Here is a 27,791-nt window from a genome sequence, read left to right as displayed (position 1 = left end):
CTACTTTTCTTCCAAGACTGTTACTCTGGTATAGGCTAGTAGTATGATCATAATAAAGACGTCACCCTTCATTCGCTGCCTCTCTGCCTCAACCAACCAAACCATAAAGTGCGCAGCAGCTTTTTTATAATTGCAGCTCCCTCTTTACTACTACTACTACAAGGACATTATCTCTCACCAACCATGCCTACAGAGAAAACGTAGTGCCTGGATCCGATCTGCTGGTGGTGCTTGTGGACATCATTCACAATTCCACATCATCTGCGTCAATAAGAGACGAGAGAGATAGCGTTCCATGCATTGGGTCTGACTGAGGAGAGGAGTTATTATCATCGCCTTGCGGATTCTTCTAGTCCCAGCAGCAGCAGCCGCATATCAGAGAGAGAGGAGGACACGAGGAGGATTATAAGGTATTTGTAACTGCGACACACACACACTGACTGCACTGCACACTCACACTCACACACACACACGCATGCATGATTCACGTCCGTCCACCCACGAGAATAACATGTTGACATGAAAAATGAGCTTTACAGTAAACGCGAGCCTTAAGTGCTGTCTAGCTGCGGCAGATCGCCGCAGTCTTAAAAGTACCGAATAATAAATGGATCGTACGTTGCCTAATTTCAATGAGACGGCAGCTTTTTTTTTTATATATATAAAAACATTACACACATGAAAGCCAGGGCTGTAGCTATAGCTATACGTGCAGCTCGACTCATCTGTCCAGAGGAAGAAAACAGTGCATGCTACGTGTGCTGCCTGCATGCAGGCTCAGTCGTAAATCGTTGCAGGTTTTATGTATAAATATCAATATGTGTGTCAGATTAAACGGACGAGAAGAGGTGTGCATAAGGGTCGGTTAAGAAGAAATGCAGGAAAAACTGTACTAACTACGCACTTTTCTGGCTTCTCCGTTTTTTGCTTTTGGGAGGGAGGAAGAGGCACGCCCACTTCTCCTGTGCATGTATGTATGTATGTGTGCACTTGGAAATCGAAAACGTGATGTTAAATTTGAGATGGTTCCCCGTGCACTTTCTCCTGTCCTGTGCGTTCATTTTGTCTATGAACTTATATACACACCCACGATGAAAGATGGCGAATATCGTTGAGAGAAACCGTTTCAGTAAAGCAGGGTTTCATAGTAATGGCTTGTTGACTGTAGACCACAATGCTGTTTTGCCAACACAGGGGGGCAGTCGTTCTAACTAATACACGCACATACTGAAGGCCTACTGCATGTATGTGAACAGTGAAGTTTCAGAGAGAGAGAGAGAGAGAGAGAGAGAGAGAGTGAGAGAGTGTGTGTGTGTGTGTGTGTGTGTGTGTGTGTGTGTGTGTGTGTGTGTGTGTGCGTGCGTGTGCGTGCGCGTGTGACGTGTAAAGGAGACTAGAGAAAACAGTGTGACTTAAAAGGAATTAGGAAATGTGTTATACTTTGTTATTCTTTGGGTTTTGGATGAATTGTCTAAAAACGATTGGTTCTGTCACTCTGTGGCTTCCTTCCATGGGTACTCACCTGTCACAATTATTACATTGTTTATTACACTAATCGCAATTTATTTGTATTTCTTTTGCATAATCATCAATCCTTTCGATGTTGAAAAATGTCCATACATTTTCAAACATTTTGCAGAAATCTATAAGATGTCACTTCGTGACTGTAGATTCTGCAGAGACCACATATCTGCCCTGTGCAATTTGTGATTACGAAGCCTATAAGACAAACAGAAATACAAATGAATTGTAACATTCCAATATTCAATGCAAAAAAAACACAATTAAATCGTTAATCGCAATTATTTGTGTGACAATGTATTGTCAACATAAATGTGAGGACCACCTTGAAAACGAGACGATGTATCTCAACACTCAAGGGGCTTATCCTCAAAATTAATTTCAAATAAATAAATGTAAACGTGACAGCCCTACACCTACTCACCCCTCACTGCTTTGTCACCTCTGCAGCAGAGCCATACATGGAGGACACGGCAGCTCCTGCAGTGGCCCCGGGGGAGCCTGCAGCACCCCCAGACCCTGCACCTCCTCCTCAGAGTCAGCCTGCCTCTGGGCCCCCCTCGCGCAGCCAGCAGGAGTGGAGGAGGAGGGTCAAGTCGGAGTACATGCGCCTCCGTCAGCTCAAACGCCTCCGAAAAGCCGAGCAGGTCAAGGTGAGCCAGCAGAGCTGCTTTTCATATATGCTCTAAATGTAGGCTTATGGAAATTGATCTAAAGGTCAGCCCTTTGTGTTTGTGTGTGTGTGTGTGTGTGTGTGTGTGTGTGTGTGTGTGTGTGTGTGTGTGTGTGTGTGTGTGTGTGTGTGTGTGTGTGTGTGTGTGTGTGTGTGTGTGTGTGTGTGTGTGTGTGTGTGTGTGTGTACATGTACGTAACATGCAAACATGTCCCCCCCCCCCTTCTAGGCCCTATTTATGTCCAACAGGCAGAAGATTGAACAGCAAACAAATGCTTTGAACACAGACTGGTCCAAACTCAGGATTCAGTCCATTCCTGTGTCTACATCTGGCGGAGCCGTGCCTGGCAAGAAGGTGAGAGACAGGGTGAGAAAAGAACAGATCTTTATCCTATCCTGTCAATAAACAATCCTGACTGTATGACAGGACTGGGTTCATGAAGCTCCCCTGACTGCTCCAGCTCCATTAGTATAATCCTGTCTGTTACTGTGCTTATTTGGAACGGCCGGTCTTGAGCAAAGTACCCAGTAGTATAATAACACTAGTCTCAAGCCTGTGACTTTCTGCCCTGTTCTCTTACTGGGAGAGCTCTCCTACTGACATAAACCACAAAGTGATGATGACTAGAAGAAGTCTAACAGCACATGACAATAAGTCTTAACAGTTAAAACGCCCATAGGATGTAAGAGCATCGCTGTGTTGCCATTATGTACTATTCTCACTGTAGGGAACTGACCGGTATCTGGTATTCAGTTTATTGCCTGTAACTGTAGCCTGTGTTGCATCATCTGTCTTTGTGATACAGATGTGTATGGTAAAGTTTCATCATATTTCTTTGTGATACAGATGTGTATGGTAAAGTTTCATCATATTTCTTTGTGATACAGATGTGCATGGTGCATTGGTGGAGTTTGGTTTCATCATGTTTCTTTGTGATACAGATGTGCATGGTGCATTGGTGGAGTTTGGTTTCATCATGTTTCTTTGTGATACAGATGTGTATGGTGGAGTTTGGTTTCCCTGCGTTCAAAACTCAGAGCACTGCCCTGAAGCCTCTCTCCCTGGTGGTGGGAATCCCCTTCATGTACTCTTGGTCGCCCCTGCAGAACAACTTCATGGTATGATGAAGTAGTACTTATCTACACCAGATCACTTTGATAAAAATAGCCGATCTACAAGCTTGTAAATCAGCTATTTTTGCAGAATGTTTGCCTAATGACATGCCCATAATAGTGACGTGAGGGTTTCATATTAAGAAGCAGACAAAGAGTGTAAAGTGGCTGGGTGACCTTAAGGCAGACTGGAACCCATGACATTGTGGTAATGTTGCTCAGCAAGTGGTTGGTTGACTCACCAGGATGCTGCTGAAAAAGAAAATAAGCTACTGTATGGAAAGCTATACTTACACTGTTGCTACAGTGAGTTAAGTTGACATCTGGGAATTCCTGACCAATTTGTAATGAAATCATGCAATAACATTAGTTATTATGGCATTGCATATTATTCATTGCAACAGTAGCTTATCATACCTGTGTTCAGCCCTTTCAAACATTCCAATAGCAGTACAGAAGGTGAACCATGCCACTTGGTATTATGTCACCTGACATGGTCAGACATAGTCAAAATGGATACAAGTAATATATCCATCCATCCATCCGTCTTCACCCGCTTATCAGTAGTCGGGTCCCGGGGGCAACAGCTCCACCAGAGTGCTCCAGACTTCCCTCTCCAGAGCAACATTAGTAACTTCCTCCTGGGGGATCCCGAGACGTTCCAATGCCAGTGAGTCGATGTGTTTCCTCCAACTGCGCCTTGGTCTGCCCCCTAGGTCTTCTCCCAGTGGGACGTGCCTCGAGGACCTCCCTAGGGAGACGCCCGAGAGGCATAAGTAATATATATGAATGGAAAACTTTAGCCGTGTCAAATAGATCTGAAGATGAAAACAGATCATACACACACACACATACACACACACACACACACACACAAACACACACACACACACACACACACACACACACACACACACACACACACACACACACACACACACACACACACGTGTGCACGTGCCCACACATGTGAACACACGTGAGCGCACACGCGCATGCACACACACCTGCTCACACACCTGCTCACACACATCTCCGTCTGCTCCTGCGCAGGTGGAGGATGAGACGTTCCTGCACAACATCCCCTACATGGGGGACGAGGTTCTGGAGCAGGACGAAGCCTTCCTGGAAGAACTCATCGACAACTATGACGGTGTCCACGGAGACAAAGGTGTGCGTGCGTGCGTGCGTGCGTGCGTGCGTGCGTGCGTGCGTGCGTGCGTGCGTGCGTGCGTGCGTGCGTGCGTGCGTGCGTGTGTGCGTGCGTGCGTGCGTGCGTGCATGCATCTGTGTCTGTGTCTGTGTCTGTGTGTGTGTGTGTGTGTGTGTGTGTGTGTGTGTGTGTATGTGTTTGTGGCTGCATGCCAGATGCTGTGACTGTGACACTCAACATACTGCCTTGATGTCTCAATTATTTCCGACGTGCACTTGTTGCACATATGCTGATCATTGTGGTACATCACGACGTGTCACGACTGACGTGACACATTGTGTGCACAACGTTCAGTTAAAACATCATAATTGATGATGGTTTTGATGTCATTCTCTCTTCGTCCCGTGCAGGCGGGGGGTTCATCAACGACGAGATCTTCAAGGAGCTGGTGGAGGCTCTGAGCCAGTACTCTGACCAGGAGGATGAGGAAGATGAGGACGAGGCGGGGGACGAAGAGCCCGAACGGATCGACGAAGCAGCGGAGAAGAAAGACGAGGAGAGGACGATGAGGAAGAGCTCGTCGTCGGACGGCTCGGAGGAGACCAAAGCCTTCTTCAAGCGGAAGAGGAGGAGTGTTCATGAAGGTGCGTCGTGATAGCTGGCTGGTGTGTTGTACTGTAGCTGGTGTGTTGTCTACTGTAGCTGCGGGGTGGATATAGAAGAAGGGATCTTTGGTGCTGGCTGTGCGTGTAGATCAGGGGTCATCAATATGTCCGTACACAGGGGCGGCTGTGGCTCAGGAGGTAGAGCAGGTCGTCCAATGATCCCTGGGTCGGCGGTTCGAATCCCGGCTCCTCCTGTCCTGTGTACTTGGGCAAGACACTGAACCCTACATTGCCTCCAATGAGTCAGTCGGTGTGAAATCAGATCATACATTGATGTATTGAGACGCACGCACACACACACACACACACACACACACACACACACACACACACAGTGTGTGTGAATGTGGGAAGTGAGGATGCTGGTGTAGACTGTTCACCGCTTCACATCCCAGTGTATGAATGAATGTAAAGCGCTTTGAGCACTTGGAAAAGCGCTATAAAAATGCAATTCATTATAAATGTGTCCGTGGCAAATACTTGGCCTTGTCTGTATAGCAACATTTTGATTTTCGTTTTTACACACCATTATGGTGTTCCAATTTGGATCATAAGACCCAAGAGAAAGTCAGTCTCCAGGTTTTCTTCAGAATATGTATGACACTGATTTACTAGTACTAGTGGTTCTCAAATGCTTTATTTGCAAGGACCCCCTTACGGGTCCACTTGGTTCCATTTGTACACTCTCAGAGTTACAGACCTGTTATGGTCATTCAGGGCTAGCTCTTTATGTGTTCAAGAGGTCACTGGTCTCCATGTTACACTGTCCTGGTGCCAGCCCAGGAGGTCACTGGTCTCCATGTTACACTGTCCTGGTGCCAGCCCAGGAGGTCACTGGTCTCCATGTTACACTGTCCTGGTGCCAGCCCAGGAGGTCACTGGTCTCCATGTTACACTGTCCTGGTGCCAGCCCAGGAGGTCACTGGTCTCCATGTTACACTGTCCTGGTGCCCAGGAGGTCACTGGTCTCCATGTTACACTGTCCTGGTGCCAGCCCAGGAGGTCACTGGTCTCCATGTTACACTGTCCTGGTGCCAGCCCAGGAGGTCACTGGTCTCCATGTTACACTGTCCTATGGTGCCAGCCCAGGAGGTCACTGGTCTCCATGTTACACTGTCCTGGTGCCAGCCCAGGAGGTCACTGGTCTCCATGTTACACTGTCCTATGGTGCCAGCCCAGGAGGTCACTGGTCTCCATGTTACACTGTCCTGGTGCCCAGGAGGTCACTGGTCTCCATGTTACACTGTCCTGGTGCCAGCCCAGGAGGTCACTGGTCTCCATGTTACACTGTCCTGGTGCCAGCCCAGGAGGTCACTGGTCTCCATGTTACACTGTCCTATGGTGCCAGCCCAGGAGGTCACTGGTCTCCATGTTACACTGTCCTGGTGCCAGCCCAGGAGGTCACTGGTCTCCATGTTACACTGTCCTGGTGCCCAGGAGGTCACTGGTCTCCATGTTACACTGTCCTGGTGCCAGCCCAGGAGGTCACTGGTCTCCATGTTACACTGTCCTGGTGCCCAGGAGGTCACTGGTCTCCATGTTACACTGTCCTGGTGCCAGCCCAGGAGGCCACTGGTCTCCATGTTACACTGTCCTGGTGCACAGGAGGTTACCCCATCCATGGCTGTCACAGACCACAGCAGTGTGTTGGCACGGGGCATTGTTTACTTTAGGTCCCTGTGTCCCGCCGTTTGGGGACAGTGTGTGAGGGAACCTGTTTGTCCATGTCACTGATATGGCCCGGCTCTAATTACAGAACCTGTTGACCTGTTGCAGGCAACAGTGCTTTATGGGAAACTAGGCCGTATCTATAAAACACCACAAGTAAAGAGTGAGAGACATGTTGTGCAACCTTGGGAGTTAACTCAGCTATTGTCAGGATTATGCCGGATTTATACTTAGGCGTGAGCGAAAAGAACCGATCTATAAGCTCACAAATCGTAAAAATTTGGCTTTACACTAGTAAAGGATACTATGTACAGTCGTTGTGTACCCTAATTCTCATACATAGTGACATTATACATCCCAGACATTATACTGATGAGACAGTCCAACTGGCCTGGTGCATTGTGGGAAACACACTCACACACTTGTGAATCTGGAATAGAAAACACCTGCTGCTTGGAGAAGATTGAATGACCTGGATAACTTAACTCTCATTGTCCACTGTCTTTTCTCTCTGTCTCCGTCCGTCCACCACAGTGAGGGATTTGTCCAGCAGTAAGAAGATCCCACACGATAAGATATTCACAGCCATCGCCGCGATGTTCCCCTACAAGGGCACCATGGAGGAACTGAAGGAGAAGTAAGACACGGTGCAGTGGTGGGAAAAGTACTCAAATGTTTTACTCAAGTAAAAGTAACAATACCGCAATGAAGATGTACTCTGTTGCAAGTAGAAGTCTCGTATTCAAAATGTACTTGAGTAAAAGTATAAAAGTATCGGGTTATCGGCATCAAAATATAATTAAAGTACTAAAAGTGATAAGTACTCATATTTCACAAGATCAAAATGTATAAAAAAATCTTCGCGGGCTTGTAGATCGGCTATTTTCAAATGGCCAAAATGTATAGAGGGCTGAAGTGGGTAATGTATGTTTTGTAATAATAATGAAAATCTACAAAGTAGCTACTTACTTACTTTTCTAGTTACTTACTTTTCAAATAAACGAGTAAAAGTACAATATTTGGATCCGAGATGTAGTGGAGTAGAAGTAAAAGTAATGGAAATTGGAATTGCTCAAGTAAAGTACAAATACCCCAAAATTGTACTTAAAGTACAGTACTTGAGTAAATGTACTTTACGTAACTTTCCAGTACCACTGGTAGTGAAAGTGGGCATCTCTGTGCATGCTGAGGGGACTTGTTGCTTAGTATTCACCATGGAGACATTCAGAGCTCTTGGGGAGAGAAAGTAATAATGCTCACTCAAAGGGAGCAGTGGCATCAGCATCTGAAAGAGCTATTGACAACCCTCTTCCAAATTCCCCCTCAAATGAACACACTGAAGTGGGTCGATTCACTAAGCTGTTTACACCCATATTTTGGGTGTAAAGGAATTTTCCAAACTTCCCACGTTAGTAGTCTATAGAATAAGGACTTATAATGGCATATAGCAAGCTTTGGTCCCATGAGCAGACTTTGAGAAAGAGTGGCCCTTCGCAAAATTTACAGACAAAAAAAAGATGACTGAACTACTAACGTGGGAAGTTTGGAAAATTCCTTTCCGTCCAAAATATGGGTGTAAAGGAATTTTCCAAACTTCTTTACACCCACAGTATGGGTTTAAATAGCTTAGTGAATCAGGCCCTCAAGTCAAAGGAGAGTCCTCTACAGTTTCCATTTCTCACACCTCCAGGTGCTTGCTCTAAGCTCTGTTATATAACGGGGACTTTTGTAAATGTGCAGAGCTCTCGAAGAGGAACACGTGTGGCATTATTCAGCTGGGTGTCATCCACTAAATAGTGTATGATAGGAGATGTCGTGGGTCCGGATGCATAAAGACAGGCATCACACGGCATATAATCAGAAAATATAATGAACTCTGTGGAAGGACAACACCCAGTAAGAAAACATTTTTTTGTTTATTTTGTGAATCCTTCAATCCTTACAGTTTAGCAGTATACTGTACATAATCCTAATTATATACAGTAAAAGTGAATCCACTACGCTTTGTGTCGCAGCCTAAGATCCCCTAGCTGGGACAATAATTCATGATACAGCACGGGTTCTTCTCATGCCACGAAAAATGTTCTTTGACTACCTTTTTTCACTGACGAAAACTAAATTAAAACGAGATAAAAAAAATATTGCCATGTGATATACTGACCTTTTCATCAACAAATAAAAACTAGACAAAAATATTAGGGAGGGTATAGTGGAGAAGACATCATTTGCGCTCAGGTGTTGCACTCTGAAAATAGCAGATCTACAAGCTCACAACGCATTGCGTTGTAGATTGGCTATTTTCAGCATGCAACCAAGTGTAAAATCTGGCATTACGACGCCATCAAGGCCCGCCAAAATGTTTGTCAGCATTTTAGTCATCAAAATCAACTGTAGATTTAGTCGACTAAAATCGTATGACATTTAGTTGACTAAAATTAGGCTAACACTAAAACATTTCAGGTGACTAAAATATGACTAAAACTAAAGTAAATGTCATTCAAAAAACTATGACTAAAACAAAATCAAAATGTGATCCAGATACAAGGACCTCCTGGAGCCCTCCAGCCTGGTGAAGCTGCCCCCCCTCTGCACCCCCAACATGGACGGACCCTTCGCCAAGTCTGTGCAGCGAGAGCAGGCGCTGCACTCCTTCCACACGCTCTTCTGCAGACGCTGCTTCAAATACGACTGCTTCCTCCACCGTAAGAATCACTCCTCCTCCGGCAATGAATTTTACTCTTTCATTAGTATCCCCCCCCCTCGTCCGATTGGATATATCTATCAATTATTTTAAGCCTAGAATCAAAGCCATCCAGGACCCTGGTGAATCATAAGTTCATAACCATGATGAAACCTTTGATTCTGTGAAAAAATATAATTGAGTAATTAATTATACGATATACTACATTTAATAGTTACACCTTGTGTAACTATTAATCCTGGATTCTAGGCTTAAAATAATTGATATAAATATTTCTGTAAATCTCTATGGGAAAAATGAATGGACAAATGTTCCGTGCAACCAGAAAACCATGGCCACTGCTATGCCCTATTGGATGTGGTTTTATTTTTTTTATTTATTTTTTTATGTTTTTTTGCGGCTTTCGCCTTTATTTTATGGAGGGACAGACAGTAGGCTGACAGGAAATGGGGAGAGAGATGGGGGGAAGACATGCAGTAAGGGCCGTCGGGATCGGGAGTCGAACCCGCGGCACACTGCCAGACTGGATTACCAGCCAAGGTGCCTGGACCACTGAGCCACGGCCCAGGCCAGATGTGGTTTTATTTAACTTCTCCCCATGCTTCCTCTAACATCCTACCATATTTGTTTATCCTGTTTTTTTGTATAAAACATGCAACTTATGCAACTGTTTGTTGCATACATCAAGGAATGTCTCTTTGTGTTCCTGAAGCTTTCCACGCCACCCCAAATGTTTACAAGAGGAAGAGCAAAGAAATCCGCATGGAGACCGAGCCCTGTGGCCTGGACTGTTTCCTGCTGCAGGTGTGCATCATCAAGCCCCTCGTTTATCAAACACCGTTTCATTCTTGTTTTCTAGTCACTGACTGTTCTTCTCAGTGGTTCTTTCATTTCTTCACCGGTCCTTCTTGTGTTTCTCCTCTGAAGAAAGGGGCTAAAGAGTTTGCGGATCGGAGTATGTTGCCGTCCCAGCGGTCTCGCCGGAGGCGGAGACAGCCCCGCGCCCCGAGCACCAGCAGCTCTGGGCCGTCAGGTTCTGCCGAGGACGGAGGCAAGATGGAGGGAGACAGCGACCACGAGACCGCCTCCTCCTCAGGTAGGAGAGAGAGGTCATCTTGTTCGGATATTATTGGCTTCCGAAACGTCCAATCGACCCCGAATTCTAATTACATTTTGAGGGACCACTATAGAGTGCACCACCAAAAATCTTTTCTGGCAAAAAGTTGAACATGAATGTTTTCGCTTCGGCGGCAGTAATTTCACTTTCGCATTTCCTTGTCGCCTACTCGCGGTAGGCAGATTGTGGAAATGTCCATATTGCCGTTATTACATGGTCCAGATAAGAACATACTTATCGGTTGAGAACATTCGAAGCGGGTGACAATACGGTATGTTATAGAAATGCTATTCTTCCCCACGGATTCCTCTAATCCAGGGGTTCTCAACGTTTTTGGCCGGGGACCCCCGGAAATGCTTTGGCAATGTCTCGGGACCCCCGCCCCCTCCCGACCCCCAATATAAATTGACTGCTACAATAACCTTAAACCATTTTGGGCGGGAAACCCTTTTGGTGTTTTAAGCATTGTTATAATTTAGCTATTGAAAAATAGCAGATCTGCTATTTTTGAAAAATCGTGAAAATAAATTTTATTTTATTTTTTTGAAAATAATTTGGGGACCCCCTAAAATAATTTGGCGACCCCCCCGAGGGGTCGCGACCCACGGGTTGAGAACCCCTGCTCTAATCAACGGCTGCAACACGCGACTTGTGATGGGCCAACAATTCTTTGCCATTTCTCAAAATGACCTAGTTCACGGTCCAGCAAAACCAGTTTCTCATTGAATCTTAGGTGAGAAATAGACCGTGCAGTTGCTCAATCTTCATTAATTTCCCAGCAGCACAATAGCTGGTTTACAGTCAAGTTTCAACAGTTGTTACGTGGCTGCCACTTTCCATATCCACCGACAAATACACTCATCGAAGCGGTCAAGGATAACACAACTCCATTGTGGTGTATCGACTGTAAGTTAGAATCATGACGAGTGTAAAGAAATAAATGTCTGTACTGTCTCCTCTATGCATGCAGTACAGCTGTATATATTTATTTGAGTGTGTCGTCAGTGTATGACTAAGTAGTGGACGCGTCATTTACAGTAAACCTCCACCGCATCTGTTCTAATGGCACCGGCTCAAATAACTGACTCGAGCACTTCAGAAAAGGGAAATTTGGCCGGAGATGACAGTTTGAAAACACTTTCTGAGCTCAACTTTGTTTCTGCTCCTCCGTCTCTCTCTCTCTCAGCTCACCATTCGCTCTCTCACCCCTCCAAACAAAATAACCCATTTTGACCTGAGATCAGATTCTAAAAATGTCTTCTACATCCTGACAGTTTTCTGAAAAAGTTATGTTTCTATGTCAGTGGTTCTTCGATTTTTCAAAAATAGCAGACCTACAAGCTATGAGATGGTAGATCTGCTATTTTTCAATAGCTAAAGTATAACGTAATGCTAACACCAAAAGGGGTTCCCGCCCAAAATGGGATAAGCCAACCATCAGTTTAGCAGCAGGCTCCAGCCCCAAAACAAACATTCCCTTCCCCGCGGGCCCTCCTTTGAGCTTGGTTTCTTTCTTTTTGACATCCTCGTGTGGAGGGAGAGCAGAGGGAGAGGAGAAATAAAGAGCACTCTCCTGTGGCTGTTTATCCCCTTCTTTCTCTCTCTCTCTCCCCTTCTGTTCTTTGTACCTAACAGGCCTCGCTGTAAGCCACTACAAGACAGACAATTAGAAAACTGCTGACATTTGGTCAGTGACTCAGCAGAACCTCTCTCTCTCTCTCTCTCTCCCTCGTAAGGAAAACAGATTGCTGAACAACACGTATATAGAAGCGTTCCCGGGACTGAGCCGTGTCGCAATACAGCAGTGCTGCATTTCATCCTGTTGCCAAGCAACATTCACTGATCTGCCCTGAACCGCCGTGGGTGTATGAACGCAAAGTGTCAAATATCCGTCAAGCTAACGTGAACTTCCAATGGCCTTGTGTGAGTGACTGTGTGTGTGTGCGTGCGTGCGTGCGTGCGTGCGTGCGTGCGTGCGTGCGTGCGTGCGTGCGTGCATAAGTGCATGCATAAGTGCGTGGGTAAGGGACAGATGTCCTCACAAGTATATGAATAGTAGAATTTGAGAACTAGACCTTTGTGAAGACAATTTGACAAGAGAAATGCTTGTTTTATGGTTAAAACATTATTTGGGGAGCTGGTCTTAAAGTTAGGAAAATATTCAGGTTGGAGTTAGGTATACGCATTGGGTTTGGAGTTATTCTTGTTTTATACATGCACGTGTGTTTCGTACTGAAAATAGCTCACAATGCGACAGCTATATTTGCTATATTTGGCTAGGGTTATATGATAAAAAATGTATGGTCATACCAAAGACTGTAAAAAATGGGTCCCAAATTGCCTCCCTGCTTGGCACTCAGCATCAAGGGTTGGATTGGGGGGGTCAGATCAACTACAAAATTATTCCCGAGCGTGGCACGGCTGCGGCTCGCTCCTCCAAGAGATGGGTCAAATGTGGAGAACAAATCTCGCATAACAGTAATGTATGTGACTATAACTTTAACTTTAATGTTCTCAAAAGTATAGTAACAAACGTGTGTGTGTGTGTGTGTGTTTGTGTGTCTGTGTGCATGTCTGTGTGAGTGGCGTGCCTGCGTGCCTGCATGCGTGCGTGTATGTGCGTGTGCGTGCGCCACAGAGGAGAACTCTCGCAGTCAGACTCCCACCAAGCTGCGTGCGGTGGAGGAAGAGGCTGACCGCCAGACGGAGGTCCTGGTCCAGTGGAGCGGCGCTGAGCAGTCTCTGTTCAGAGTGCTGCACGGAACCTACTACAACAACTTCTGCTCCATCGCTCGCCTCATCGGCACCAAGAGCTGCAAAGAGGTGAGATCAGAGGGCTGTCACCATTATTACACATTTATGTTGGTGGACACGGGGGGTCCAGAGTGGACAAACATCAATAGTCAAGTAAGACTTGTCGTCATGTCTGAAGGCGTTGGTCAAAAATATCGATTGGAGTAGGCTGATGTCATCAATATGACGTCATAGGCCGGCCTAGATTCCATATTTGGCATGCATGACACATAACTCCATATATGGGCATTAAAGGGATACAGAAATCTCCAGGCATAAAAGGGACACTCTGACAACAACAGGTACAACGGTGATTGCATAACTGGGAGGGACATGCTTTTCCAACTTGCATCTTTTCCTGAATTGCATCGTTCCCGAGTAGGCTGGTGCTCAACGGTCTAGTATTCAACAATGCATAGAATAGAGTATGTGAACAAGAAGTAGTGGGATGGAGCCTGATGACAGTGTGCACAAGGCATTTGAAATGTCAGAGCCACAGTATAAAAAAAACCTTAACGGCAAATTAAACAACACATGTTGTTGTACTTTTCCAAGTGAAATATTGAATGCTATAATAATAATAAAACTAAAACGGACACGTAATGTTCTAGCTATGAAGTTTACAAATTCACACCATACCTGTTTTGCCCAAAATGTGGCGTCCTCCTCGACTTTGCGTCAGCGCCAGTGTCACAACAACTCACGCACGCATCCGATGCCTGTGGTTTTTTATGGTGTGAGTAATTGCAGTGACTGCAGGCAGAACGGCATGTGGCACACTGTAAATGAAGATACGTACCAGATGCTACATGTTTCCCACTCCCCTCGCGGTCCCCGCGGAGTTAGAAACCCCTGTCCTTACTTAAATATGTCCCAAACCGCCCCCTAAGGTCTTCCACTGCTGGCCTGCTCGCTTTGCCTAAAAAAATGGCAACAAAAAAATACGGGGAAGCAGCTTTTTGCTTCTACGGGCCGACGGCGTGGAACAAACTCCCACTGTACCTTCGACAGGCAGCCTCTGTAGACATTTTTAAAGCACAGCTCAAGACCCACTTCTACACCCTTGCTTTTAATTGATTTGTTTTTTTAATTTCTTTTGTTATTCATGTCCTCACTGTATTGCATTACTGCTCTTGTTTTTTAATGTTTATGCCTTGCTTTTCTTTTCTTTTTTTTCCCTTCTTCATTGCTCTGTAAAGCACTTTGAGCTGCATTTCATGTCATGACAGGTGCTATACAAATAAAGTTTTATTATTATTATTATTATTATTACGTCAGGCGGTCCCCGTGGAGTTATAGAAACCCCTGTCCTTACGTCAGGCGGTCCCCGTGGAGTTAGAAACCCCTATCCTTACGTCAGGCGAGCATCAAATGGATGTGGCACTGGCAGGAGAGTTATAGGAAACACATTACAGCCATGCATTCTCACATTACAACGCGGGACTCTTTAGTTGTCATTGCTGTCAACCAGAACTCTTGTATTTCCATGTTATGTTTTTCTGTAAATGAATACCCTTACTTTGTCGTACGGGAGAGTCACGCAAAAGTAACGAAAAAATGTCTGGTCTACAAGCTCACAACGTGCCGCGATTTTTGCTGATCTATTTTGTTTTTTTAATATTCTAACAATGGAAAGTATTAACAAGAGCCTACGTCAGGCGGTCCCCGTGGAGTTAGAAACCCCTGTCCTTACGTCAGGCGGTCCCCGCGGAGTTAGAAACCCCTGTCCTTACGTCAGGCGGTCCCCGCGGAGTTAGAAACCCCTGTCCTTACGTCAGGCGGTCCCCGTGGAGTTATAGAAACCCCTGTCCTTACATCAGGCGGTCCCCGTGGAGTTATAGAAACCCCTGTCCTTACGTCAGGCGGTCCCCGTGGAGTTATAGAAACCCCTGTCCTTACGTCAGGCGGTCCCCGCGGAGTTAGAAACCCCTGTCCTTACGTCAGGCGGTCCCCGTGGAGTTATAGAAACCCCTGTCCTTACGTCAGGCGGTCCCCGCGGAGTTAGAAACCCCTGTCCTTACGTCAGGCGGTCCCCGTGGAGTTATAGAAACCCCTGTCCTTACGTCAGGCGGTCCCCGTGGAGTTATAGAAACCCCTGTCCTTACGTCAGGCGGTCCCCGCGGAGTTAGAAACCCCTGTCCTTACGTCAGGCGGTCCCCATGGAGTTATAGAAACCCCTGTCCTTACGTCAGGCGGTCCCCGTGGAGTTATAGAAACCCCTGTCCTTACGTCAGGCGGTCCCCGCGGAGTTAGAAACCCCTGTCCTTACGTCAGGCGGTCCCCGTGGAGTTATAGAAACCCCTGTCCTTACGTCAGGCGGTCCCCGCGGAGTTAGAAACCCCTGTCCTTACGTCAGGCGGTCCCCGTGGAGTTATAGAAACCCCTATCCTTACGTCAGGCGGTCCCCGTGGAGTTATAGAAACCCCTGTCCTTACGTCAGGTGGTCCCCATGGAGTTAGAAACCCCTGTCTTTACGTCAGGCGGTCCCCATGGAGTTAGAAACCCCTGTCCTTACGTCAGGCGGTCCCCGCGGAGTTAGAAACCCCTGTCCTTACGTCAGGCGGTCCCCGTGGAGTTAGAAACCCCTGTCCTTACGTCAGGCGAGGATCAAATGGATGTGGCACTGGCAGGAGAGTTATAGGAAACACATTACAGCCATGCATTCTCACATTACAACGCGGGACTCTTTAGTTGTCATTGCTGTCAACCAGAACTCTTGTATTTCCATGTTGTGTTTTTCTGTAAATGAATACCCTTACTTTGTCGTACGGGAGAGTCACGCAAAAGTAACGGCTGATCTACAAGCTCACAACGTGCCGTGATTTTTGCTGATCTGTGTAGTTTTTTTGAATATTCTAACAATGGAAAGAGCCTGTGACTAAATAATAACCCACAAAATTAGATCTATTTATCCAAACAAAGTTTTCTTAAATCTTCAATTTCCTGAAAAGTAACTGTTTTGGACATACACCATTTCCACGCGATTTGCACGGGCAGTAGAGCAGAGTGCCCATTATACTATGAGAACCGTCCAAAAGGCAGACAACATGGCAGTGCTGCATACACATTAAGTAAGGCCACATTTGTCCTTTAACATTCTAGCCCTATTCCTCTCTCTGCTGTGATGTGATTGGTCAGGAGTCAGGGACTCTGCTTCCGTGATTGGCAGAAGCCCGCTGTCCGTCACATGCAGGGCCGCGCCCCTTCTGTGTGACTGAGTGTGGAAATGCTGAAAGCAGCTGCAGCGTTATGTGTCTGCCTGTGTGTGTCCCAGGAACCACGCCAAATCAGTTTTTTGGCAGACAGAGGTGGGCAGGGTTTCTCTCTCTCTCTCTGTGTGTGTGTGTGCGTGCGTGCGTGCGTGCGTGCGTGCGTGCGTGCGTGCGTCTCTGGCAGCAGCAGTGGAGTTTTGACAGGAGAGGTGGGTGGGAGCAGGAGGATTTTCTATGTCAAATCCTACTGATGTGACAATGCGTTACTCACTCACTGACTACCATTAGTTACATCACGGTTAGTTACATACAATTTAAACAGACTTAGACTTAGAATTTACAATAAACAAGGTTACTCTTTGTACTTTGTCTTCATAAGTATATGTGAATTTGTCTTCATAGGTGTATGAATTTGCCTCCAAAGAAATCCTGATCCACCACGTTCCTCTGGAGGTCGGAGGGGTCGCGCCCCAAAAGAAGAAAAGAAAGCACAGGCAAGATTAGTATTATAATATCAACATATCAATAATTCATTCTGCGCTCTAGTCCTCGTTGTAGCATATGATGTCCAAGTGGTGCAGAGAGCATTTTAGGACAGTGGAATACACACACACACGCACACACACACACCAGCCCTAATCCTCCATTAGCGGTTTATTTAGCAACATTTCAAACGGGGGTCTTCTTCATGACCAGCTTTGTTGTTGTTGAACGTTTGCTGAGTAAACCACTCAAGAGCCCCTTTTCCACCAGGGTTGAACCGGTTCTGTTCTTTTCCACCAGGGTTGAACCGGTTCTGTTCTTTTTTCCACCAGGGTTGAACCGGTTCAGTTCTTTTTTCCACCAGGGTTGAACCGGTTCTGTTCTTTTTTCCACCAGGGTTGAACCGGTTCAGTTCTTTTCCACCAGGGTTGAACCGGTTCTGTTCTTTTTTCCACCAGGGTTGAACCGGTTCAGTTCTTTTTTCCACCAGGGTTGAACCGGTTCAGTTCTTTTTTCCACCAGGGTTGAACCGGTTCAGTTCTTTTTTCCACCAGGGTTGAACCGGTTCAGTTCTTTTTTCCACCAGGGTTGAACCGGTTCAGTTCTTTTTTCCACCAGGGTTGAACCGGTTCAGTTCTTTTTTCCACCAGGGTTGAACCGGTTCAGTTCTTTTTTCCACCAGGGTTGAACCGGTTCAGTTCTTTTTTCCACCAGGGTTGAACCGGTTCAGTTCTTTTCCACCAGGGTTGAACCGGTTCAGTTATTTTCCACCAGGGTTGAACCGGTTCAGTTCTTTTTTCCACCAGGGTTGAACCGGTTCAGTTCTTTTTTCCACCAGGGTTGAACCGGTTCAGTTCTTTTTTCCACCAGGGTTGAACCGGTTCAGTTCTTTTTTCCACCAGGGTTGAACCGGTTCAGTTCTTTTTTCCACCAGGGTTGAACCGGTTCAGTTCTTTTCCACCAGGGTTGAACCGGTTCAGTTCTTTTTTCCACCAGGGTTGAACCGGTTCAGTTCTTTTTTCCACCAGGGTTGAACCGGTTCAGTTATTTTTTTCCCGCCTAATATTGAACCAGTTTGCTACTGAAAATTAATTGGTTCAGAACCCTAACCGTTGGTTAGGAACTGGAACCAAAAAATGGCGTCCAGTTCCGTGGAAGCACCACGGTTCCAAGAATCTAGTTACGGAACCAGTTCTAGAACCAAAATGATTTGGGTGGAAAAGGGACAGAGGAGCATTGATATTGTAGTTGTTAGACCAGGGTCATCAATATCTGGAACCAAATGGACCCTTAACCCATTCAGGCCTGACGTCGAAAAAAAAAAAAAAAAAGTTTTCTAAATCATGACAATTTTCGGAAAGATTTGAGGCACATTTTAACGATTTTTCAAAAATAGCAGACCTACAAGCTCGTAGCGCGCCACTCGGTGGCGCGCTATGAGCTTGTAGATCTGCTATTTTTCAATAGCTAAATTATAACATAATGTTTAAAACACCAAAAGGCGTTCCCGCCCAAAATGGGTTAAAGGTCGTCGGTTTTCCGAAAAACGCGCCCAGTGTGCAACCACCTTAAGGGTCCATTTGGTTCCATTTGAACACTCAGAGTTACAGACCTGTTATGGCCATTCAGGGCTATTTCTGGTAATATTATTGTCTACTCATTTTGTATGTCCGTGGCAAAAAATGGGAATTATGACAAAAATCTCCACCACCGTGGCGATGATGACCCCTGGATAGATAGATAGATAAATACTGTTGGACAATGTTGAATAAACGACTTCATCTGTTGTCTTTCTTTCTGACTTGACAGATTATGGGCCAAGAATCAACTAAAGAGAGGTATGTGTATGTAATGTCCCACATAACATGTGCCATCCCTTTGAAACACCATGCAGCACATGGTTTAAAGTTCTCAGTCGCCACGACCCATTTCAGTCATTTGGAGTCCATATAGAAGCCAGCATGTCTTCTATGGAAGCACATTGCGCAGCGCAAGTAGCCCATCTACAAGCTCGCAGGTGCATTGATTGAGAGCTTGTAGATCGGCCACTTTTGGTTATTATTTTAATATTAGAGCATTGGAAATGGTCTAACTATCAATATGTGCAGCAACATCTTCCATAAAATAACAATGGTCTGGGATATTTCATGAAAGCAAAATGTTAAAGACCCAATCTGTGATTTCTTCACCTGGTTGACAGTACTGTATGTAAACAGTGTGAGAGGACTACTTTCACACATCAGGACACCATTTTTCAGTCCTGAGATTTTATTTTGCTTTAATCCAGTGGTTTTCAACCACTGGATTAAATCCGACCACCAGTGGTCCTTGAGGGGGTTCCAGGTGGTCCCCAGCTAAATGATGGAGAGTTGGTAATCAATTGGAGACCCTTATACATCTTTAACTAGAGCGTAAAATGAATTCGGGTCCATTTGGTTTCATTTTACGCTCTCAAGAGTTACATTATCTTTGTGAAACATCTTTATTATTTAGTTTACAAGAAGTCTATAACTCTATAATTGTTATTTTGATCGTTTGCGTGTTATCTCTCCTAATGGTAACATCAATACAGCATGGAATTATGGACAAAATCTTATCCAACGACAACAAAATATTCTTTAGTTTTGGGTCCGAGAGGCTAAATCTCATCAAATGGTGGTCCGTGGCTCAAATGCCAAATAAATAAATAATGGGCCTTGAAATGAAAAGGGTTGAAAACCACTGCTTTAATCCATGCATGCATCTTATTATTGTGCCTTTTCAAAAAAGGTCTCACCATTATCTATCTCTCACACACACACACACACACACACACACACACACACACACACACACACTCACTGCTCCAGATAGCTCGTCCAATCAGGTGTACAACTACCAGCCATGTGACCACCCGGACCACCCGTGTGACAGTTCCTGCCCGTGCGTGATGACCCAGAACTTCTGCGAGAAGTTCTGCCAGTGCGAGCACGAGTGTGAGTGTCACCTTTCACTCACTCACCTATCTATCTATCTCTCTCTCTCTCTTTGTGTGTGTGTGTCTCTGTCTCTCTCTGTCTCTCTATCTCTCTCTCTCTCACACACACACACACACACACACACACACACACACACACACACACACACACACACACACACACACACCCTTTGAAGCACAGACAGACGGTGTAGCGTTACGTGGTATAGAATCCTAAGTGTTGATTTGACTCTGAAGAGTGTACACATAAAGGAAGGTTTCATGTGTTACACTCTTAGGAGTTGAATAATGAACTCTGGGATTTCACTGTGTTGTAGAGTCAGATGAACGCGTCAGCGGAAAGGTGATGTACATGGTGTTTCCACTGAGAGCTCTGTCTCTCTCTCTGTCTCTGTCTCTCTCTCTCTGTGTGTGTGTGTGTGTGTGTGTGTGTGTGTGTGTGTGTGTGTGTGTGTGTGTGTGTGTGTGTGTGTGTGTGTGTGTGTGTGTGTGTGTGTGTGTGTGTGTGTGCGTATGCGCGTGCGTGTGTGTGTGCAGCACACGCACACGCGTGTGTGTGTGCAGCACACGCACACGCGTGTGCGTGTGCGTGTGTGCGTTGCCAGGCCACAATAGAGCGAAGCGGCAGACTGGAAAGTGAAAGTGCTGCAGCCAAATGGACCCGTAACACCGGGGCTCCACCGGGCGCGTCAGCGTCGCGTCACCGTCAGGGAATGTTCCCTTTTTAATCAATGAAGGGTGGCTCCACTGCCCGCGTTGCGTGACATTAACGCGTGCGACGGAGACGCAACGCGTCCGGTGGAGCCCTGGCGTTAGGGTCCATGTGAGAGACTTGAGTCCAACTCCTGCTAGCGGTTCTCGAATGTTTTTTTTGCAAGGAGACCCCCTGTTAACTCTGAGAGCGTTCATTTGAACACTCTCAGAGTTACAGAGCTGTTATGAAAGAGAGACCTCTGGCAGGGAGAGGTGGGCGTCTTGTCTTGTCTGGCGTTCGCAACGTGCCGAGGCATTCATCAGGGCAGGAATGAGCCAGGACACAATTTTAGAAATGGTCAAGACTTCTTTAAAGAGGTGTTTCTTTGAAAAACAAAGAAAAAGGTCCCGCACACTGTCAGACACTTGCCAAAATGTTGCTCTTTATTAGGTCGACGTTTCGGTCGATTAGACCTTCATCAGGACAGACAATCTGTCCTGATAAAGAGCAACATTTTGGCAAGTGTCTGACATTGTGCGGGACCTTTTCTTTGTTTTTCAAAGATACCCTCTTTAATGTTTGCTCCATTGCCCTACGCACCTGTCACTAGCCTTCTGAGGTGTGCATCGGCCTTTTGCTAAAAAAAATCCTAAGACTTCGTGCCAGCGATAGAGAAAGGGAGAGAGCTGAGGAGAGTTTTTTATTATTATTTTTGCCTAGATGGATTCATCTCGTATTAGTTCCTATTTCAAGCATGAATCACCATGTCCTTCCACCGCCTTTTCCTCTTCTCTGTGTCCTTTCCCGTAGCCGAGGAGAGCTTAGCACCAGGCGGGAAGCAGCCCCACGGCGGTGGTAACATGTGTGTGCACTAAAGACTTGGAGAGGAATCAAAGGGACGTGCACAGGCTTCGTGCCCGAGATACAGCATCATCCACACGCACACACGCACACACACACAGTCACACACACACCAATACACCCGAGATACAGCATCGTCCACACCACCATTACTATGAGTCAGACAGCTGTGGTTTTAACAATGCCCCGCGATATGCACAGCCACACGCACACACACACACCCACTAGTACGACACACAGCCACACGCACACACACACCCACCAGTACGACACACAGCCACACGCACACACACACACCCACCAGTACGATACACAGCCACACGCACACACACACACCCACCAGTACGACACACAGCCACACGCACACACACACACCCACACCCACTAGTACGACACACAGCCACACACACACCCACCAGTACGACACACAGCCACACGCACACACACACCCACCAATACGACACACAGCCACACGCACACACACACCCACCAATACGACACACAGCCACACGCACACACACACACACACACACACACAGTCACACACACACCAATACGACACGCACACACACACAAACACACAGGCAAAGGGATTCACAGTTATGATGGCAGCAAAGAGGGAAGACAAATACTTCCCGCCGCCCTGCCTTGATACGTGATATTTTCTCAGCCGTAGTCTGCAGCAGTAAGAGAGGCAGTTAAGTTCCTGCTCGCTCTCTCTCTCTCTCTCTCTCTCTCTCTCTCTCTCTCTCTCTCTCTCTCTCCCTCCGCCTGTCTGGCCGGAGGGCGTTGGGCTCAGTGCTGCAGCAGAGCTGTATTTCAACATAGCTGCCAGCAGAGGTCCCTGATTGATGATATTATTTCCCTGTGGTTTTCAGCCACTGAGCCTCTCTCTGTGTGCAAACTGCGATTGCCGTTCGAGAGGGAATTATTCATCCAAAATCGTCATCCTATCGGGGCTGCCAAGTCGTCGGGAAGTCGAGCATTACGTATCTGTGGTGCAGAGTGTCATTTTTTTTTAACCCATTGATACCTGAGGCTGAATCTGGGAACGCCTTCTAGGGCCTGACCTAAGGTTTCTGAAAACCTTCAAATTTTGATTCATTATTTTTTTAAATAGTTATGTTTTTTCAAAAATAGCAGACCTACAAGTTCATAGCGCGCCACTCGGTGGCGCGCTATGAGCTTGTAGATCTGCTATTTTTCAATAGCTAAATTATAGCAATAGCTGATGAGACACAGAGAGAGTGCCGGCATCAAGGGTAGAACAACGTATAGGTTGCACCAGGCATCAATGGGTTAAAGGCCCACTGCCAAGACTTCTTCGGTACTCTACAGTCATGTATGTGTCTGTTCTGAGTTCTTATAACACTATGTCTAATTGTTTGTTATCCAGGCCAGAACCGCTTCCCGGGGTGCAGGTGTAAGACCCAGTGCAACACCAAGCAGTGTCCCTGCTACCTGGCCGTGAGGGAGTGTGACCCGGACCTGTGTATGACCTGCGGCGCCGCCGACCACTGGGAGAGCAGGGTGGTCTCCTGTAAGAACTGCAGCATCCAGAGGGGGCTGAAGAAGGTACGGCAGGTCACATAATAAGGCCTATTCGTACTCCAGTTTTCGGTGATGAGGTGACCACGTGGTCACCTCATCACCGAAAACTGCAGTGCGAATGGGTGCAGTAGTAAGTTCCGACCAGTCGGACCCCGTACGAGTAGGCCTTAAAGGAGCATTCAGTGATTTGAGTGATTTGGAAAACCACCCAGTCCGCCCCGGTAACAAAATGTGCACATGCACGCTCTACAGTGGGGGGGAAGTGCAACAGGCCAACAGCATGTGCACCCCACTCGATCATGATTGGAGGAAGGCCTCTCTCATCCTGATTGGATGAAGGCTTTGCCACCCGCCACCAAAACTGAAACTAGGGTTTTTTGACCCCAGGGGCTCACTGGGGACAGGGAGGAACTACTTATATGGTCAGCACACTCTATAGTAGGGAGGATTATCCAGAACAAAAGAAAAAATAAGTGATATTTAGTTTAAGTCAAATCACTGAATATACCTTTAAGGCGCTTAACCGTCTTGTCCAAGAGCAGCATGTAAACACCTTGTCCAAGTTTAATGTTTCTGATGTCTTGATGTTTTGTTGTTTTTTATGTCCTATGTTTGGAAAGGTGCTATATAAATCAAATTCATTCATTCATTCATTCATTCATTCATTCATTCATTCATTCAAGAGCAGCATGTCTGAATCAAACCGCTCCAACCTTCTTCCTCCTGACCTCACGTACATCCGACCTGCTGTATTTCAGCACCTCTTGCTGGCCCCCTCAGACGTGGCCGGCTGGGGAACCTTCATCAAAGAGCCCGTTCAGAAGAACGAGTTCATCTCCGAATACTGCGGAGAGGTGAGTACATTTAGGTTCTCGCTGCAGCACGTGGAAATGAGGGTGGATTGAAATATTTATCTCGGCTCAAGAATTAACGTAATAGGTTAACGTTAATTCTGTAATACAACTGCTACTCAGAGCAATGCATGGATGCCCTTACCGTCACCACACTACACCCATCCATGCCTAAACGGAACCATAATAACTGCTTAACGTACAAACTTAACCCTCTCTCTAACCTAATGGCTAAACAAAAGGTGGTCAGGAGGACGAATCATTTCATGAACAGCACAACTAGAAACTAAAGTACGATAACAACTTTCTGAAACTTGCTATCGTACTTGACTCAAAGCAGAAGCCAGTGGCATGCGATCACATTCCGGGTTGGAATGATCTATCGCTCTACTCTCGAGGGTGTGTTTGTGGGCAGACTCCAGCAGATTGCCACTTAGAGAATGTTGCAGCTGTGAACCTTTCTATTTTGCAACAGCAACTCCACTTTCTACTCCGGTGGTTCTCAGATATTTTCATGTTCAAATATTTTCATTTTCATGTATTGTTTGACACGAAAAAAGTTCTGGTCAGCGTCCAAATAGATACAATTTGTATCTATTTGTATTAAAAACAATACAAAAGAAAACACAAAATATAAAAGGGAAAGTGCTAGGAGAAGGCAAGAAGCCCAAATGGCTTATACGAGGCCTATACTGTACCTACTGTATGTATAACACAATAAAACATTTAGAACATGATTTGTTAACAAGATAAACAGAATTCCCGAAAGACAAATAGCAGTTCTACAACCACACATGTCACTTTGCAATGTAATGTGAGCTTGTAGATCGGCTATTTTCAAACAACCACGGTTTAAATCAGGGTTAAAGTGGTTAAACTGATTGTAATGCTATGTGTGCGTGTGTGCGTGCGCGTGGGTGCATGCGTGCTTGTGTACAGTTAATCTCCCAGGATGAGGCTGATCGGCGTGGCAGGATCTATGATAAATACATGTCCAGCTTCCTTTTCAACTTGAACAACGGTACGTGTTCCTCTCCTTTCCTCCGTGATTGTATAACTGATAATACGGTAGATTTATTCACATGTCATCCGTGTCTCTCAATAGACTTTGTTGTGGACGCCACGCGGAAAGGGAACAAAATCCGCTTTGCAAACCATTCGGTCAATCCCAACTGCTACGCGAAGGGTAAGACACCGCTTGGATGTAATACTAGGTAGCGTGTAGTAAGATGTAGTAATACACTGACACAGTACTTCATGTAATACTAGTAGCATGTAGTAAGATGTAGTAATACACACAGTACTTCATGTAATACTTAGTAGCGTGTAGTAAGATGTAGTAATACACACAGTACTTCATGTAATACTAGTAGCATGTAGTAAGATGTAGTAATACACACAGTACTTCATGTAATACTAGTAGCGTGTAGTAAGATGTAGTAATACACACAGTACTTCATGTAATACTTAGTAGCGTGTAGTAAGATGTAGTAATACACACAGTACTTCATGTAATACTAGTAGCATGTAGTAAGATGTAGTAATACACACAGTACTTAATGTAATACTAGTAGCGTGTAGTAAGATGTCGTAATACACACAGTACTTCATTTGAGCATGAGAGGATTGTTGTGGGATGGGTTTGCTGCTGTTTCTTCTAGTGGTGATGGTGAATGGAGACCACCGCATTGGGATCTTTGCCAAACGGGCTATCCTTCCAGGAGAGGAGCTGTTCTTTGACTACAGGTAGGGAGATCTGAGCCTTCACTCATTCGGCGCCGTGATCGCCTTTTTTAGATGCCTCCCGGTTCCAAACGCCCTCTGCGCCGAGATCACCGTTTGGACGCCTATTTTAATATCAATTGATTACGGTTCACAACTGTGTCCTGTACGTGCTCATAACACTCCAGTTGTGGTGCGATGAAAAAACACACCGTTTTTAGAATCGTAATATCTCGGATTCTTGCTTTTGGCTCAAAACAACCGTGATTTGCGGTTCATTTCTCAAGTCTAAACAATATGATCCTTGGTTACAAAATGTATGTTTTGGGTGAATTAAATAACAATCGAGGCACCTGTAGCGATAATTCACTTCCCGACTCTCGGTTTCTGCGTGAAGTGGCTTTCAAACTAAGAGTCTCGCCATATTAAAAGACTTGGTGGTGGTCCTGGTCCTGGAGTACACTTTCCCCACACCAGATGGCAATGTCGACAAATCATGTCAGTTTTTCACATTAAAATAAAATGATAGTTGCGAAATACACCAACGTATCAGACCAGCGTACAATATTCTTACAACGATGCATCGTGACAACAAACAACACCTCCCGCTTTGTGTCTTCCTCTTGCAGATACAGCCTAGCCGACGCTCTGAAATACGTGGGGATAGAGAGGGAGTCAGAGATGTCTTAGCTCCACCGGTTACACGACTACAGAAAACCCCTTCCTGAACATCTCTGCCATCCATCTATCCATCCATCCATCCATCCATCCGCTAAAGCTTCTGCCCCGCTCCCTATAGTCTGGCCTAAATGGGTTTACTGACTTGGCCCGCGCTGCTGCTGCTGCTGCTGCTGCACTTCCTAACACAATAAAGTAAAGTTCCACCCCTGTTGTTGTTGATGGTGGTACATATTACTGCTCTGCAAACATTGTTAACACCTCCTCCTCTGGAAAATCCTCATTGTATACTTTCATCCACCCCCTAATTATGCAGTACATTCAAATCCTCAATGTTCATTTTTTACTCTGAGAGTGTATGAAGGTATAGGAAAGGCTTGCACTCGAGAGAGTCCTGTGGTTCCCAAACTTCTCAGGTCGAGACCCAAAAGAGAGATTAGACGTTTGCCCGGAAGTCGGGACCCAAACTAGTGAAAACGGCAGATCTAAAAGCTCACAACGCGTCGCTTCGCACCGCGTTGTGAGCTTGTAAAGTGGCTATTTTCACTACTTTGTCAATGTAGTAATAGAAAATAGGTCCCGACCCACTGTTTGGGAAACAGTAGGCTTATTACAGAGAGCTCAGCGTTAAAGTCCTCAAATGAGAAAAGGCTCACACGCAGACAATAAGATGCAAAAATATATATATTTTATATTACACACGTGAAAAAGGTGACATAAAGTGCATAAGGTGAGCGGTTCTCAGACCACCAGAGGACTGTCACTGAAACCTGTTATTTGTGCACTCTCTGAGTTACAAATGGATAAATGAAAGCAGTTAAGGCTTTAACTGTACAAAACCACCCCCGCCAAGCTTATATGAATACTAAACAATTCTTTAATGGCAATAATCTACCTACTGTCAATAATATCGCTTTCATCAGACCCAAGAAGAGAATCACGCCAGTCTGCTTTTTTTTGTTGTTTTCATTCTGTCAAAGCAAAGAGGCAACGGTTATAACTTCTGGTTACTGTGTGGTACTCTCTCTATCTCAGTGGTTTAGTTACTGTATTTATATAGCCAGACTTCTGTTTTTGTTTTATACCTCTCAGTATGTAACGCAAGCTTTTACATTGTACCTAACAGTGAGATACATAACAGTGCATGTGTTTTCTCTTGGATGAACAGACCATTACAAAACATGCCAGAGTATTAGTTTCACTCCAATGCCGCTCTATGGAATCACAGTATCACGTGATGTTACCCTAAAGCCTAATTTATAATAATATGTACGATCATGTTGCTCGCTTAAAATATATATTTTTTTATTGTTATTATTATTCTGGGCGGGAACCCCTTTTTATACTTTAGCTATTGA

General features: G+C 45.6%; 1 protein-coding gene across 3 annotated transcripts; it reads left to right on the top strand.

Annotated features, from left to right (window-relative positions):
* Positions 1–183: 183 nt before the first annotated feature.
* On the top strand, positions 184–27,791 carry ezh1 (enhancer of zeste 1 polycomb repressive complex 2 subunit). 3 transcript variants are annotated; one of them, XM_079520543.1, is made up of 20 exons: positions 184–410; positions 1,975–2,174; positions 2,424–2,549; positions 3,191–3,313; positions 4,361–4,478; positions 4,871–5,104; positions 7,328–7,430; positions 9,332–9,495; positions 10,207–10,298; positions 10,422–10,590; positions 13,250–13,434; positions 17,019–17,110; positions 18,909–18,937; positions 19,949–20,074; positions 23,028–23,206; positions 23,941–24,036; positions 24,973–25,054; positions 25,139–25,219; positions 25,695–25,779; positions 26,385–27,791. In XM_079520543.1, exons 2-20 carry the CDS (start codon positions 1,983–1,985, stop codon positions 26,443–26,445), a joined length of 2,337 nt encoding a protein of 778 aa, XP_079376669.1. In that variant the 5' UTR covers positions 184–410; positions 1,975–1,982; the 3' UTR covers positions 26,446–27,791. The 3 variants fall into 3 exon arrangements, with proteins under 3 accessions (XP_079376669.1, XP_079376667.1, XP_079376668.1); XM_079520541.1 differs by having other exon boundaries at positions 2,424–2,561; XM_079520542.1 differs by having other exon boundaries at positions 1,972–2,174; positions 2,424–2,561.

Source organism: Electrona antarctica, assembly GCF_951216825.1.
Source record: "Electrona antarctica genome assembly, chromosome: 14".
NCBI lineage: Eukaryota > Metazoa > Chordata > Actinopteri > Myctophiformes > Myctophidae > Electrona > Electrona antarctica.
The sequence above is the reverse complement of the archived record's forward strand: the minus strand, read 5'-3'. Positions and strand labels throughout refer to the sequence as shown.

What these genes read in the sequence shown, in the direction of transcription:
- ezh1 (XM_079520541.1), top strand. Translation starts at nt 1,983, where the DNA reads ATGGAGGACACGGCAGCTCCTGCAGTGGCCCCGGGGGAGCCTGCAGCA. An exon ending in CCCTGCAGAACAACTTCATG is followed by an intron (nt 3,314 to 4,360) that starts GTATGATGAAGT and finishes GCTCCTGCGCAG; the next exon opens with GTGGAGGATGAGACGTTCCT. An exon ending in TCCCAACTGCTACGCGAAGG is followed by an intron (nt 25,220 to 25,694) that starts GTAAGACACCGC and finishes TGTTTCTTCTAG; the next exon opens with TGGTGATGGTGAATGGAGAC.